Here is a 17,838-nt window from a genome sequence, read left to right as displayed (position 1 = left end):
AAAATGCTGTTTGAAATACACTTGATTGCAGTTTTCTTGATAAGGCAAGTAGCACTTTTGTTATCCTGAATGAAAGTGTTTTTGCTTAAACATATAAATAGCATGCACTTTTTTAACAACCCGGCCTAGTTGAATAAGTGGTTTAAGGAGGGGCAGAGCAAACAGCATTTTTTCCTGAGCAGCATGTGTTCCAATCAGTTTTATGTTCTTACACGGTACTGGACGGTTTTCTTCTTCATACCATTCGTGTGTGACTGACGATACATCTCTATTGATGATATTGTGTCTTCTGATGGTCAGTGGGAGGTCATCCGTTTTATCAATGACTTCACGTGAGACAGCCTCAGTATCGCACAGAATGAGGTATCCAAAATCGCCATCGGCTGCTTAATTGACCCCCCCCCCCCCCCCCCCCCCGCTCAAAAACCGTTGCATTTCTGTCTCATCTAGTTTTCTCATATCTCCACATGGTAAATTCTCTTGCATTGCAGTGGGATAAAGACTGTTGAAGTCAAGATATGAAAGGAAAGTGTTTCTAGCATGTTTTGGATTAAACTGAGGGTTCGTGTAGATGTTATTGGCGCGTACAAAACGACGCACAACACTTGTGTAGCCCCCCACGCACATGTGTTTGAATGCAATGATATATGTCTGGGCTACTAAGCATCTCTAATTCCTGCTGTGTTTTTAACAGAAAAGAGTCATAGGCAAATCTTGGCAGGCTAACATAATTTACAATATACAACCTCCACTGGGTTTTCAAAATACCTCGCCACTCTAGGAAGACATCACATAGAAGGCCAACATCCACTTTTACGTAAAGCAACAAATAGTCCTTCAGGCTCTGACACCCAGCTACTTTCCAAACATTCTGAGCATGTTTATAATCACTTTCGGAAAGTTCTGCTTCTTCAAGCGAATTCAAAAAATCTTCGCCGGATGGAAGTCGTGTTTCAGAAAGTCGTTCCATCGAATCCATATAGTCATAACAAAAAACCTGCTTTCCCTTGATCAATAATGGTAACGCAGGTGCTGGCACATCTTTCAACGTCTGTTGTGTGTATATGGGTTCGTTCCCATTGCTGATGAATTGGTTCGCTAAAGGCGCGAGTGAACCTGACATAAAGACATACGAGTCAATATATCTCAAGTCATTTATGATGACTTCATGGTATTTGTGAACTGAATGTTTTGGTCTTAGTTTGATTTTCAAGTCAGATAGCGTTAATTCACGCAGGATTAACGACATGTCGTAATCCGCATTATGTGCAATGAGAGTGAGCTGCAATTTGTGATTTTTCATTTGAAGGTTGCATCTATTACAATAAGCTCCAATGTAATTGTTTCCTGATTTTTCATGGTCATGATGTTTTACTCCTTTACCTTTTAAAACCCGTATTTACAGAGAAGACAGTGAGTTTGTTCATTGTGACGTGCCGTATCTTCATCGGTCATACTGATTTTATTGTAGCCTTTAGAAAATTTTAACTTCTTCCAGGAGTGTGGGTTCAGCTAATGTAACTTCGTTCTATATTCAAAACAGTGTGAGTTCAGCTAATGTAAGTTCGTTCTATATTCAAAACAGTGTGAGTTCAGCTAATGTAAATTCGTTCAATATTCAATACAGTGTGAGTTCAGCTAATGTAAGTTCGTTCTATATTCAAAACAGTGTGAGTTCAGCTAATGTAAATTCGTTCAATATTCAATACAGTGTGAGTTCAGCTAATGTAAGTTCGTTCTATATTCAAAACAGTGTGAGTTCAGCTAATGTAAGTTCGTTCTATATTCAAAACAGTGTGAGTTCAGCTAATGTAAATTCGTTCAATATTCAATACAGTGTGAGTTCAGCTAATGTAAGTTCGTTCTATATTCAAAACAGTGTGAGTTCAGCTAATGTAAGTTCGTTCTTTATACAAAACAGTGTGAGTTCAGCTAATGTAAGTTCGTTCTATATTCAAAACATTGTGAGTTCAGCTAATGTAAATTCGTTCTATATACAAAACAGTGTGAGTTCAGCTAATGTAAGTTCGTTCTATATACAAAACAGTGTGGGTTCAGCTAATGTAAGTTTGTTCTATATTCAAAAGAGTGTGAGTTCAGCTAATGTAACATCGTTATATATACAAAACAGTGTGATTACAGCTAATGTAAGTTCGTTCTATATACAAAAACAGCGTGAGTTCAGCTAATGTAGGCTCGTTCTATATACAAAACAGTGTGAGTTCAGCTAATGTAAGTTCGTTCTATATACAAAACAGTGTGAGTTCAGCTTATATAAGTTCGTTCTATATACAAAACAGTGTGAGTTCAGCTAATGTAAGTTCGCTCTATATACAAAACAGTGTGGGCTCAGATAATGTAAGTTCGTTCTATATTCAAAACAGTGTGAGTTCAGCTAAGCTCGTTCTGTATTCAAAACAGTGTGAGTTCAGCTAATGTAAGTTCGTTCTATATTCAATACAGTTTGAGTTCAGCTAATGTAAGTGCGTTCTATATTCAAAACAGTGTGAGTTCAGCTAATGTAAGTTCGTTCTTTATACAAAACAGTGTGAGATCAGCTAATGTAAGTTCGTTCTATATTCAAAACAGTGTGAGTTCAGCTAATGTAAGTTCGTTCTATATACAAAACAGTGTGAGCTCAGCTAATGTAAGTTCGTTCTATATACAAAACAGTGTGGGTTCAGCTAATGTAAGTTTGTTCTATATTCAAAACAGTGTGAGTTCATCTAATGTAAGTTCGTTATATATACAAAACAGTGTGAGTTCAGCTAATGTAAGTTCGTTCTATATACAAAACAGCGTGAGTTCAGCTCATGTAAGTTCGTTCTATATACAAAATAGTGTGAGTTCAGCTAATGTAAGTTCGTTCTATATACAAAACAGTGTGAGTTCAGCTTATATAAGTTCGTTCTATATACAAAACAGTGTGAGTTCAGCTAATGTAAGTTCGCTCTATATACAAAACAGTGTTGGCTCAGCTAATGTAAGTTCGTTCTATATTCAAAACAATGTGAGTTCAGCTAATGTAAGTTCGTTCTATATTCAAAACAGTGTGAGTTCAGCTAATGTAAGTTCGTTCTTTATACAAAACAGTGTGAGTTCAGCTAATGTGAGTTCGTTCTATTTTCAAAACAGTGTGAGTTCAGCTAATGTAAGCTCGTTCTATATATACAACAGTGTGGGTTCAGCTAAAGTAAGTTCGTTCTATATTCAAAGCAGTGTGAGTTCAGCTAATGTAAGTTCGTTCTATATACAAAACAGTGTGAGTTCAGCTAATGCAAGTTCGTTCTATATACAAAACAGTGTGAGTTCAGCTAATGTAAGTTCGTTCTATTTACAAAACAGTGTGAGTTCAGTTAATGTAAGTTCGTTCTATATACAAAACAGTGTGGGGTTCAGCTAATGTAAGTTCGTTCTATACTCAAAACAGTGTGAGTTCAGATAATGTAAATTCATTCTATATACAAAACAGTGTGAGTTCAGCTAATGTAAGCTCGTTCTATATTGAAAACAGTGTGAGTTCAGCTAATGTAAGTTCATTCTATATACAAAACAGTGTGAGTTCAGCTAATGTAAGTTCGTTCTATACTCAAAAGAGTGTGAGCTCAGATAATGTAAGTTCGTTCTATATACAAAACAGTGTGGGTTCAGCTAATGTAAGCTCGTTCTATATTGAAAACAGTGTGAGTTCAGCTAATATAAGTTCATTCTATATACAAAACAGTATGAGTTCAGCTAATGTAAGTTCGTTCTATATTCAAAGCAGTGCGAGTTCTTTCAGTATGACTTCCTTCTATATATAAAACGTGCTCTTGTTGACATCAGGTCCCAGTAAGAGGTTGCGTGTGTGAGGGTACGCGGCGCGGGCTGTAGTATATTACCTGGTGACCCGGAGGCAATGATTGGAGGTATTGCCGGGAGGTGAACGCCTGGGGGGATATAGACGGCCTGTTGAAGAGGGTGCTGGTGGTGGTGATGGTGGTGGTGGTAGTGGTAGTACTTTTATATGGAACCGTAGCCTTAGTCGTAGTAGAAGTATAAGAAGTATCAGTATCAGTAGTAGTAGTAGTCGTAGTCGTAGTAGTAGTAGTAGTAGCAGTAGTAGTAGTAGTAATAGTAATAGCAGTAGCAGTAGCCGCAGCAGTAATAGAAGTAGCAGGAATGGTAGTAGTAACCTAGAAGGAGGAGGAATTGCAGTAGTAGTAGTAGTAGTAGTAGTAGTAGTAGTAGTAGTAGTAGTAGTAGTAGTAGTAGTAGTAGTAGTTGTAGCAGGGGCCGTAACAATAATATACATTTAGGCGATAACATAATATATGTAATGATAATTCATGACCCCGAAATAAAAATAAAAATAAAGGTTAAATTATAATATTACCTCTAGCGTTACATGAGTGTCTTTTAAACTTTCATCTTTAATACCTCTCGCTGGTGACGTAGACAGTAAGCTTGATGAGACATAGACAAAACAAATAAATAAACATGTTGTAATAAGCTTGAAAAAGTACACGAACAGCGAATAAGAAAAACAAACAAGTGGAAAAAGAAATTAAAAATGACATATACAGAAATAAATACAACGAAACGCGCTGTAATAAAGAACGGAAAATTACAAAGAATACAACCTTACCATGTTTGACAGAGACATAGACATCTGAGAAATAATAAGAAAAAAAAAACGAATAGGAAAATAATCAAGTAATGTCATATAGCAAAAAACAATACAGTGAAACTCAACACAGCGAAGACGGAAAATTACACTGAATGCAACCTTACCATGTTTGAAAGAGACAGACAACCGAGAAATAAGAAGACCCCCTTGGTCCTGTCTTTTATTTCCAGAGCTCACCGCAGATTTCTCAAGAATCAGAGGGGAATGGAACACACACACACACACACACACACACACACACACACACACGCGCGCGCATGATTCTTTTTCACTTTAAGCCTTTTCCCCCGTCTCTTCCGTACCACTTTCCCTCTCACATCGCTCTCTCTCCCTTCCCTTCGCTGACTCACAGAGGTATTTCTGGGTTGCCTTCGTTTTGAGCGCAATCTTGATCTAGGGAAAAAGGTAAACTCGATGCGGCAACGTCTAAGGTCATACGGCACCGAAGAGCAGGCAGAAAATATAAAGAAATGTAAGTTGAGAAAAGAAATAAGAAGAAAGAAGTTAAGAAATGAGATATAAGACATTAATTAATGCAAAATAAAAAAAAAGACTTGGTGCTGCAGTGTTTAGGGTCAGATGGCACCAAATAACCTGATTAAAAATATATATATATATATATATATATATATATATATATATATATATATATATATATATATATATATATATATATATATATATATATATATATATATATATATATATATATATATATATATATATATATATATATATATATATATAAGTTAAGGAAAGAAATAAGACGAAACCCACTCCCGTCACCCTCCCGCTTCCGTACGCTAGCCCGAGAGGGGGGGTATGGGTTGGGTGTGGGGGTGGCTGGGTGGGGGAAAGGTGAAAGCTGTGGGAGGGGGGGGAGACCAGCAACCCCCTCTTCCGTCACCCCCCCGCTGACCCCCCAACCCCCACTTCCGTGCCCCCCCCACTTCCACCAACCCCCACTTCCGTACATTTGTTACTACTAATAGTATGTTATGTGATGCTGTCATTAATCGCTACTTTTATTTATGCTGGCTGTCCGCCAACACGAATTCCATGAGAATAAGAAATCTCGGATGAAACACTGATACTCGTTCCGTTATCAGATTCCGAACCATGCGTACACGTGAAGTCAAAAACCCTAACTCCGCCCCTTCAGAGCTACCATCCCCGTTGACACAAACATTCCCAGTATGTGGAAACGAACTTTTGAAGCCGGCTAGGCACGCAGCGTTCCCCGTAGGGCACACCAATTTTCCAGGATGATGGCGGCCTCCATAGTTGCCGCACCGGTTACCGAGGTCTTTCACAGCCCGTGCCGCTGCGATGACGTCATCCCCGTCAGTGACGTCTTCTATGGCTTCCGCGGCGGTACCAGCGGCCCGACGCTCCTGCATGGGACCAAGAGCGTCCTTTTCTGCCGCTTCAAATGCCACACAATATGCTCTAAGGCTGTCGACGCTCTTGAAGCTATCGCAGCCCTGGAACACCTCGCGCCGGTTTACGTGAGCCGGCTCGGCTCACGTAAACCGGTGTCGAGCTTACGGAGCAGCATGTGCTCGCTCTAATCTCTGTCACAGCCCGGGCACTCGAACGCACAATATAACACTTTCTGGCCACATTTCGTAGAATACTCGCACACTGACGCACCTGTGGCCTGGGCGTCAGTAAAGAACTTTAACCAACACACCGCCTGGTTAGAAACACGTAACACTAACTTGCTTAAGCTGCCCAAGGCATCCCGATCCGTTGCCGCACCAGCCAGTTCCAGCGTTGTTTCTTATCCCATGCTGTTAGTCTCTGTATCTTGTTGAACGAAGATCTTTGTAATGCTATTGACGTTCACTCTTTCAAGTGAAAAGCAAACATGATTCTTGGGCAGGCGGCAGTTTGTATGGATGTTCCCTGTTGTTTTATTCCAGCCGTTATTCTTCCTGTAATATATGGTGGATATATTTATTTACATATTTACTGCTTTATTTATTTATATGTTTTTAATAGTATATTTAAAAAGAAATTATTTATATGTTGCTCATCTTATAGTTGTTTCTAATTCCTGATTTTTTTTTATTTCTTGTGAACTTCTAAATATTTATTACCCTACCACTATATATATATATATATATATATATATATATATATATATATATATATATATATATATATATATATATATATATATATATATATATATATATATATATATATATATATATATATATATATATATATATATATATATATATATATATATATATATATATATATATATATATATATATATATATATATATTATCTCGTCCTTTTTCTCCTTCTCTCTCATCGTTTTGACTTTCATTTTCTCTTTCTCGGCGTCTCAGGCGTTCGGGGGCTTCTGGACAGGCAGCTTATAGTTCCTCCCTCTCTACCTGCTTCGTCTCTTGTAAAAACAATATTAGATAGACAGATTGACAAGGATATAAATATCGATGGACAGATAGATAGATAGAGATTGAGATAGAGATAGATCAGGGGAGGGAGATGGAATTAGGCAAGAAAAAAAAAATCTGCAACGTTTCGATAGAGAAGCATAAAAATACTCAACAATTTATGGAATCTATTCAATCTTCTAATTTTCTTATAATTGCCAGTTGCCACTGGCTTCTCACTGAGCCACAGCAGCAATTCGCTCTGTGTGATGTACTCCAAGAAAAAATGCCATCATATTGACAGTGCCAATGCGGCAAGTTCCTGCCATCTCATGGTAGATTAATGTGTCAGAAAGGGTTCGTTCACATTACAAGCAGAGCAGAGCAGAGCAGAGCGGTTAGTAGCGGCATTAATTTCTAGATAGTTTTGAATGTACAGACGTTCAGCTGTTCACACCGCAAGCGGAGCGGCGCAGCGCGTAGCGGAGTGGCAGGCTCGGGAAATTTGGTCGTATTTTTTGCTGCTCGCAGCTAGCGGTCCTCCACGCCTCCACCCTTCAATAAACATGGCCAAGAAACTATTTACATAGGTGATTTTTTATTGCTGAAGCCAATATTATAAAAATTGACCAGATTGTGCATAGTTGAGGTACAATTTAATGATATATAATAGCCGTATGTTTAGAAAAGCTAATTTGGTGATATTCTGATCCTTTACTCAAACATCAGTGACCCACACAGCCGTGGGACTTGGCTTTAACAACGAAATTCCATGTTCCTTTGTAAATCGTTACATTTTTCATCATCCTTCCAGATAAACACCGGGGAGTTTATCGGGCTGTTGCCTGCGAATGATATTTGTGCAGGCCGCCTTGCTCTGCTTATATGGGAACACCTTACCGGGCCGCTCCGCTCTGCTTTGCTCTTCCCTGCTCTGGTTGTAGTATGAACGAACCCTAAGAAGAAGCATATCGGCATTGGAATAGCGCCCATATTTTCGACGCGAACACATCTAATGCATATCAATGTAGTATATTGTATTTTGCTAAGGTTCAGCGACCTTCACATGTGGTAAAGGGCTGCAGGGTGACGTGGACAGCTAAAGCATGTGTGCCATACTTAAATGAAAAACCCAGACAAACCAGTGCAACACGGCAGACTTGTGTCTCGGCCGGCATGAGAGCTGTATCTTCCCCGGTCGCCACCGGCACCGTCCCGCGCTGGCTACTCCTGCTGCTCCTGCTTCAGGTGACTCCTTCAAATTTTGCTTTGGGTTTAAAATACAAAGACTCTTCTTTCGTTAGAACTTTGCCTTTTCCTGTTCATTTGGTCTGGCCGTTGTCTGCACAGCTGACAAAAGTAATTCAAGGAATAATAGAACCACAAGATTCATTGCAGCTTCTCGTCGTCACACTTCACGCCCCGAGCACCTTCCTTGGACGCTCTGCAACGCTCACAGTTTCGTCATATTAATAACCTAATATTCGGATTGAAATCTGACTGTTCTATGTATGTGTTTTACAGACAAATCTTTTGTTATATTTCGAGGAATATAAAAATCTCTATTCTGCCTCGTGTCCGACAATTTTCCAGTGTTGCAACGGTTGTAACTCACAAGTGTAAAACAGGTTCTTGAGAAGAAAAAGCACCTACAGCTACAAGCGTTTGTCTCGTAGTTTACCTCTTTAATGCACTGATATATGATAACCAAATTTTTTAAAAATCAAACAAGTTAAACAAGGCAGTGGAAGTTACGGAAGGAACATTTAACATAATCACCACCAGCTTTGGCTTTCATCCTCTTTCACTGACCATCCTGGTGAATAAGCCTACAACTTTGCTATCCTCAATGACCTAGAGCAGTTGGTCCAGCACCCTACACGTATTCCCGACCGTCTTGGAGACCGGCCCAACATTCTAGACCTCTTCCTTACCTCAAACCCTTCTGCTTATTCTGTCAAACTGTTCTCTCCATTGGGCTCCTCCGATCACAATCTTATTTCTGCATCTTGTCCTTTCGCTCCTGTACACCCTCTGGACCCACCGAAGAGGCGATGCTTCTGGCATTTTGCTTCAGCTCGGTGGGACGACCTGAGGATGTACTTTTCAGATTTCCCGTGGAATGATTATTGCTTCCAGGATAGAGAACCCTCTGTGTGTGCTCAACGCATCACAGAGGTGATTTTATCTGGAATAGAGGCATACATTCCTCGTTCTTTCTCTACTCCTCACGCTAGAAAGCTTTCGTTTACTCACACTTGTTCTCGTGCTGTCAATGATAGAGAGGCAGCTCACAAAAGGTGCCAGAGCCTTCAAACTAATGCTAATTATGAACTTTACATTTCTGCCCGAAATCGTGCCAAATCTATTCTCCGACTATCCAAAAACTCATTCATTAATAGAAAATGCCAAAACCTTGCTTTCTCTAGCTCTTCCCGTGACTTCTGGCATCTAGCCAAAAACATCTCCTCCAACTTCACTTCTTCATCTTTCCCTCCACTCCTCAGTCCTGACGGCAACACTGCCGTCTCATCTATCTCTAAGGCTGAACTCTTCTCTCAAACTTTTTCTAAAAACACCACTCTGGACGATTCTGGGCATATTTCTCCTACTCATCCCCCCTCTGACTCCTTTATGCCTGTTAAAAGATTCTTCAAAATGATGTTTTCTATTCCCTCTCTGGCCTCAATCCTCAGAAGGCTTATGGACCTGATGGAGTGCCTCCTATTGTACTTAAAAACTGTGCCTCCGTGCTGTCACCCTGCCTGGTCAAACTCTTTCGCCTCCGCCTGTCAACATCTTCCTTTCCTTCCTGCTTGAAGTATGCCTTCATACAGCCTGTGCCTAAGAAGGGTGACCGTTCCAATCCCTCAAACTACCGTCCTATAGCTTTACTTTCTTGTCTATTTAAAGCTTTTGAATCAATCCTTAACCGGAAGATTCAAAAACACCTTTCCACTTCTGACCTTCTATCTGATCGCCAGTATGGGTTCCGCAAGGAGCGTTCTACTGGTGATCTAGCCTTTTTAACTGACTCTTGGTCATCCTCTCTTAGCCGTTTCGGTGAAACCTTTGCTATTGCGGTGGACATATCAAAAGCTTTTGATAGGGTCTGGCACAAATCTTTGCTTTCCAAACTACCCTCCTACGGTTTATATCCTTCTCTCTGTTCCTTTATCTCCAGTTTCCTTTGTGACCGTTCTATTTCTGCTGTGGTAGACGGTCACTGTTCTTTCCCTAAACCTATTAACAGTGGTGTCCCACAGGGTTCTGTCCTATCTCCAAATCTCTTTCTGTTGTTCATTGATGATCTTCTTTCCAAAACGAACTGTCCTATTTATTCCTACGCCGATGATTTCACTCTGCATTACTCAACTTCTTTTAATAGAAGACCCACCCTACAGGAACTTAACGACTCAAGGCTGGAGGCTGCAGAACGTTTTGCCTCAGACCTTACTACTATTTCCGAATGGGGCAAGAGGAAACTGGTGTCCTTCAACGCCTCAAAAACACAGTTTCTCCACCTATCCACTCGACACAATCTTCCAAACAACTATCCCCTACTCTTTGACAACAGCCAGCTATCACCTTCCTCAACACTAAACATCCTCGGTCTATCCTTAACTCAAAATCTCAACTGGAAACTTCATATCTCATCTCATACTCAATCAGCTTCCTCGAGGCTGGGCGTTCTGTACCGTCTCCGCCAGTTCTTCTCCCCCGCACAGTTGCTGTCCATTTACAGGGGCCTTGTCCGCCCTCGTATGGAGAATGCGTCTCATGTGTGGGGGGGGTCCACTCACACAGCTCTCCTTGACAGAGTGGAATCAAAGGCTCTTCGTCTCATCAGCTCTCCTCCTCATACTGATAGTCTTCTACCTCTAAAATTCCGCCGCCATGTTGCCTCCCTTTCTATCTTCTATCGATATTTTCATGCTAACTGCTCTTCAGAACTTGCTAACTGCATGCCTCCCCTCCTCCCGCGGCCCCGCTGCACACGACTTTCTATTCATGCTCATCCCTATACTGTCCAAACCCCTTATGCAAGAGTTAACCAGCATCTTCACTCTTTCATCCCTCACGCTGGTAAACTCTGGAACAATCTTCCTTCATCTGTATTTCCTCCTGCCTATGACTTGAACTCTTTCAAGAGGAGGGTATCAGGACACCTCTCCTCCCGAAATTGACCTCTGATTTTGAACACTCCTTTAACTTCTGTTCTAGAGCAGTAAGTAGCGGGCCTTTTTTTTATTTTTTTCATAACGCCCTTGAACTGTCTCCGTAGCTGTAAAAAAAAAAAAAAATCAGTAGAGATTTTTGTGATCTTTTTTATTCTACCTTCTTCAAATATCCCCAAAGCTGGAGTAATTCCTTGTGGTTCAATAACTTCTAATGGCCCCATCCGGTCACGCACAGAGCGACGCTGCCCACCTAGGAAACACATCTCTCCCGTACCAAGCCAGGTCGTTTGTTTTGTTAACGCGGGAAACATGTCCGGCATCAGGAAGCCGTTTTTAGAGTATCTATGGGCTCTGTGAGACTCTTGTATAAACACCGTTGTTCATAGAAAAATAAAGCAGGCAAAAATAGATTATGAGAAGCTGTAGCCTATACCTTTTTTGTGTGTCAAGGTGTTTAAATGCGTCCAAGTTTATAATTAAAAGCATCTCCTAGCTTTAGTCGCTACGAACTATCAATTGGCTTTGTACCTAAATCCTGCCCAAGGTTGACTCGAGTCACCCTAGGTTCTCACAGTTTACACCCAGCAATATATTTTCTCCTAGGCCGCCATTGTCGCTGGAGATGGAAGTCAAGACACTGGAAATGACGTATTCGGCATCAAGGAAGTTGGGTGCGATCCCGCAGAAGGGAACTGTATGCCTGTCCCTTCGATGGATGAAGAGAAAAGGTCGAGCCAGGAAAGGAGCAAGAATCTAGCACTGCTGAAGGCTGCAATTTACAAACTGAAGGACGACATTCAAACTGAAGGGAAAGCGTCTGGCAAAGTTCTGTCAGGAGATAATGATCGCAGGAAAAATCAACAACAAAATAAAGTAGCAAAAAAATCCTCCGGCACTAAAAGAAATAAAAGCGCACACTCATCAAAGAAGAACTCGAAAAAAATTGCCAAGAAAAGAAATAAAAAAAAGAACACAAAAAAAATAACCAAGAAAAAAAGTGCGAAAAAGAACTCTGAAGAACTAGCCGAGAAAAGAAACAAGAAAAAGCAGAACTCGGAAGAAACGCCCAAGAAAGCAAAGGACAAAGGGAAGAACGCCGAAAAACTAGCCAAGGAAACAAATGAGAAAAAGGACCCAGGCGACGAAGGTAAGACGGTAAAATGGGGAGATGAGTGTCAGCCGAAAATGAACAAGTGCGTCAAGGCCCATGGGAGGTGCAAAGAGTGGGGGGCGTGCAAGACCAAGGTGATCCCCGGCAAGTGTGGCAAGAGCAAAACGTGCGAATGCTGCCTCAAAAAAAAGAAAAAGAAGAAGAAGAAGGGTGAGTACGGGCATGACTTTTTTGTCTGCCTCATGAAATGTACACGTTCAGGAATGACTGTACTGTATGGAACTGTATGGAGCAGGGGGAAGATCCGTAGTGTAATCTGTGTTTGTTATGGTAGTAATAAGACGGATCAGATGGCTTACTCGGGGCTCCAACTTTATTTTATAGGATTCTGGATTTACGTAGATTTACATATTCACTTTTGGGATCACATTAACTATAACAATCAAGATTTTAGGCGGCCTTCATTCTGGACTAATTATTAATCTCTAATTATTAATCTGCATACTATCATGGAACAAGGCTCGTCACGACTTCTTATTTTGCTAAGTTTTATTACTGACCATTAACAGGCTGCAAAGAGAGCACTACAAATAAATGCAAGAAAAAGAAGGGCAAGTGCAAGAAGAAGTGCAAGAAGACAGAGAAGCGCATCAAGAAAGGCTGCAGCAACGGCAAGTGTGAGTGTTGCGTCAAGTGTCCCAAGACGTGCCTGTGGGGACGCGGCCACTGCATCGCTAAGAAAAAACTTTGTCACGGCCACGTCGTCGGCAAGTGTGAACACAAGGCCTGCTTTTGCTGCGTCGAGGGTGAGTAGACCTGTCAACAGTCAGTACTTCTGAACGGTTAAAAGCAGCTACACGTTTGGGGAAAAGGGTAAAAAAATATATTGGTGTATAGTATGAATAAAACATAGGAAGTAACTCAAATGCATTTCTTTGTGTCAGTCACGAGCACAATAAAGACTCTTTCATTTACTTCAGTGTCGGATGTTTGCGCCATGGATATGCGGTGCTCAGTCCTAGAGTTTCTGATTTACCTTAACAAAATAAAACATTGACAAAATTGATGTATGCGATGGACTTCATATAATTCCAGTTGAAAGAAATAATCGACAAAAAATTCGTTATACAAAAACACCTTTGTTTTGTACTCCATTATGATAACCTTTTTATCTTCATCCAGCTGTGAAGACGACGACAACGCCAAAAGTACCTCCAAAAACCACCACCACCACCACCACCACAACAACAACAACAACAACAGGCAGGTACAACAACAACAACAACAACAACAACAACAACAACAACAACAACAGGCACTACTACGACAACAGCAGGTACAACAACAACAACAACAACAACAACAGGCACTACTACGACAATAGCAGGTACAAGAACAGCAACAACAAGTACAACTACAACAACTACGACATCAAGTTCAAGAACAACAACAGATACAACTACGACTTCATCAACAACAGATTCAAATACGACCACATCAACAACAGTTACAACTACACCGACAGTTTCATCAACAACAACAACAACAACAGATACAACAACGACGACAACAGCTGCCAACAATGGCTTGATAAATATACTAATTGACATTCTTGCTGCACTTATTGATCTCCAGGGCGCCGTATCTGACGCAATTAACGCATTACAGAGCTTAATCGACGCGTTGGGTCGCAAAAGACGTAGAAGAAAGAGGGATCTCTCAGCCGACCTCACCTGCATAGATATGTTAGTGGATAAATTGTCCGCCGCACTCAATGATATATCCACAGCAATCGAAAATAGAGACACTCAGACTATCAAATCCCTTACTAGTAATCTGAAAATTTGTACAATCAACATCTTGAAAACCAACTCCAACATGGTGACATCAGAAACCTACCCTGCGGTGCGCCAGTCACATACAAAGTTACAGAGTCTCTTCCCTATAGTTTCAACTGCATATGTTACCGTGTATATGAAAGCAAAAGATCTCATAAAGGAACTGGAGAACATGGGCGTGACGGGGCTGCCCACGGTGCCGCCTCCCACGTTGCCTGCCGTCACCACCGTAACACTTCCAATAATAACCTTTACGACTACTAAACAAATAACAACAGACACGACGACTGCAGGACAAGTAACAACAGACACGACGACTGCGAGACAAGTAACAACAGACACAACGACTACGAGACAAGTAACAACAGACACGACGACTGCGGGACAAGTAACAACAGACACGACGACTACGGGACAAGTAACAACAGACACGACGACTACGAGGCAAGTAACAACAGACATGACGACTACGGGACAAGTAACAACAGACACGACGACTGCGGGACAAGTAACAACAGACACGACGACTGCGGGACAAGTAACAACAGACAAGACGACTGCGGGACAAGTAACAACAGACACGACGACTACGAGACAAGTAACAACAGACACGACGACTACGGGACAAGTAACAACAGACACGACGACTACGGGACAAGTAACAACAGACACGACGACTGCGGGACAAGTAACAACAGACACGACGACTACGAGACAAGTAACAACAGACACGACGACTACGAGACAAGTAACAACAGACACGACGACTACGGGACAAGTAACAACAGACACGACGACTGCGGGACAAGTAACAACAGACACGACGACTGCGGGACAAGTAACAACAGACACGACGACTGCGGGACAAGTAACAACAGACACGACGACTGCGGGACAAGTAACAACAGACACGACGACTGCGGGACAAGTAACAACAGACACGACGACTACGGGACAAGTAACAACAGACACGACGACTACGGGACAAGTAACAACAGACACGACGACTGCGGGACAAGTAACAACAGACACGACGACTGCGGGACAAGTAACAACAGACACGACGACTAAGGGACAAGTAACAACAGACACAACGACTGATACCACCACAACGGCTGATTCTACCACGACGGCTACTACCACTACAACAGCTGATAGTAGTACCACAACGACGTGAACAATCAACCGCATCAGAGTAGTTAGGTGGATAGATGGAAAATATAGAAAATTTAGTAAGAGGCGGAGCATCACACTAACACTTGCAGATACTATTATTACATAACAACAACAACAACAACAACAACAACGACAACAACAACAACAACAACAACAACAACAACAACGACAACAACAACAACAACAACAACAACAACAATAGTAATAATAATAGTAAAAAGAAGAAGAAGAAGAAGAATTGTTTTAATAATGATAATGGTAATGCGAAAATGTGAAAAAAGGATACAAGAAAGGAGAAAAAGAAGAAAACACACGGTCATATCAATACAGTCCTTTTTATAGGTGCTACTCTAGCCAAGTAATAATCCCTCTCTATCTATAATTTATCTCTAAGGAGCAACTCAAGACTATGAGAGCCAAGAGAGTGAGTGGATCCTCGCTCACACCTTCCAACGTGGTGGAATTGAGGTGTTTGGTGAGGGCCGGAATGGGAGGCTTTGTATCGCCGCTTTCCACATTGTGTGACACAAATACAGCACTGCATTCAGAGATAAACGTTTTTCTTTACCTGCTTCGTTATGTATGGGTATGAAGTGCTTTACGGATGACCTCTTCCATTACTGAGTCTTGGTCACCCTCTCACGTGGGTTGTCGTAAAACTTTTGTTGATATCTTAGGCATCTCCAAAGTTGTTGCCGTACGTCATGGCATAAACCTTTGCTTTCTAAGCTACTTTACAACGGATTTTATCCCTCACTCTGTGTCTTCATCTCGTTTCCTCTCCGGTAGATACATTGTTGCTGTAGCAAACGATCACAGTTCGTCTAAGTAATGGAATTCCCTGGGACTCGTTCATCACCTTTTCTAAATGTTTCTCGACTCTCGATTTTCGTATCCACCTTTATGTTTCTCTCTACTCTGCTTTTTTTTTAGAGATTAAATGAGACTGGGAGATGATAAAAAAAAATTGTAATGTGCCAGACATCAGAGACCATTTAGCACTTTGATGAAATGCAAGTAAACAGTGAGGTAAAGGGAAATGGCACGATGGTGTGTAGGAGGATGAAGCAGCAATAAGGAGAGGACAGCTGTAAGCTAGAACGAGATGGTCAGCTTTGGTAGGGAATGTGGATTTGTCGAAGGAAGGAGATGATATTGCCTAGGGAAGAGTATAGTGGTTCTGCAAGGGAGCATGAACAGAAGCTAGATCGCAAGTGTAGGGTTGAGTACGAAGGAGTGCTTGCTCTCGAGAACTTTAATAGGAAATACCCAACAACATTATGGGAACAAGAAAATAACCCCGAAGTACAATCAGAATTTAAAACTTATCAAGCCCTGCTGAGGAGATCCGCCCCTAAGCTATCTTTCCCAGCAATATGAACAATGCGGAACTTGTAGGGCTGTAAACTCAAGAAGCATCTGAGTAGGGGAGGCGGTGGCTGAACGGAGAGCGAGACGGCCCCGCGTTCAGGAGGACGCGAGCTCAATCCCCGACCGCTGCCACCAAGCTGTGATTTTTCAGCCAACGCCGAGTGGCTTAAAACTACCCACATGCTGTCCAGAAGACCACCTATCAACCCGGACTCTAGATTCTAGGATTAAAGATGAGTTCCGGGAGGGCAGCATGAGCCAATGAAAGATGGCGCCAATATAAACACTCGCCTGCGCCAGAACGGGCTGGGCCGACCATCAGGCCCCACCGGGAAGAGGCATTGGACCGATCATCAGGATCCACCGCGAAGAAGCCTACCGGCGCAATAGGCCAAGACGTAAAAAAAATGTAAAAATTAAAATCTGTCATTCTTTCCTTTGAAGGTTGCCAAGTAGACTAACGTTCTATATTCAAAACAGTGTGAGTTCAGCTAATGTAAGTTCGTTCTTTATACAAAACAGTGTGAGTTCAGCTAATGTAAGTTCGTTCTATATTCAAAACAGTGTGAGTTCAGCTAACGTAAATTCGTTCTATATGCAAAACAGTGTGAGTTCAGCTAATGTAAGTTCGTTCTATATACAAAACAGTGTGGGTTCAGCTAATGTAAGTTTGTTCTATATTCAAAAGAGTGTGAGTTCAACTAATGTAAGTTCGTTATATATACAAAACAGTGTGATTCCAGCTAATGTAAGTTCGTTCTATATACAAAAACAGCTTGACTTCAGCTAATGTAAGTTCGTTCTATATACAAAACAGTGTGAGTTCAGCTAATGTAAGTTCCTTCTATATACAAAACAGTGTGAGTTCAGCTTATATAAGTTCGTTCTATATACAAAACAGTGTGAGTTCAGCTAATGTAAGTTCGCTCTATATACAAAACAGTGTGGGCTCAGATAATGTAAGTTCGTTCTATATTCAAAACAGTGTGAGTTCAGCTAATGTAAGTTCGTTCTATATTTAAAACAGTGTGAGTTCAGCTAATGTAAGTTCGTTCTATATTCAATACAGTGTGAGTTCAG

General features: G+C 41.2%; 2 protein-coding genes across 2 annotated transcripts; both read left to right on the top strand.

Moving 5' to 3' along the window:
- The first annotated feature begins 13,981 nt into the window (after window positions 1–13,981).
- On the top strand, window positions 13,982–16,995 carry LOC126997322 (uncharacterized). The gene is made up of 2 exons (XM_050858347.1): window positions 13,982–14,655; window positions 14,926–16,995. The coding sequence occupies exons 1-2, from the start codon at window positions 14,117–14,119 to the stop codon at window positions 15,386–15,388; spliced, it is 1,002 nt and encodes a 333-aa protein (XP_050714304.1). The 5' UTR covers window positions 13,982–14,116; the 3' UTR covers window positions 15,389–16,995.
- LOC126997243 (uncharacterized) lies at window positions 14,252–15,282 on the top strand. The gene is made up of 2 exons (XM_050858241.1): window positions 14,252–14,286; window positions 14,490–15,282. The coding sequence occupies exons 1-2, from the start codon at window positions 14,252–14,254 to the stop codon at window positions 15,280–15,282; spliced, it is 828 nt and encodes a 275-aa protein (XP_050714198.1).
- Window positions 16,996–17,838: the final 843 nt, after the last annotated feature.

The sequence above is a fragment of the Eriocheir sinensis genome, chromosome 12 (assembly GCF_024679095.1).
Source record: "Eriocheir sinensis breed Jianghai 21 chromosome 12, ASM2467909v1, whole genome shotgun sequence".
Classification (NCBI taxonomy): Eukaryota; Metazoa; Arthropoda; class Malacostraca; order Decapoda; family Varunidae; genus Eriocheir; species Eriocheir sinensis.
This window is presented reverse-complemented; position numbering and strand designations above follow the sequence as displayed.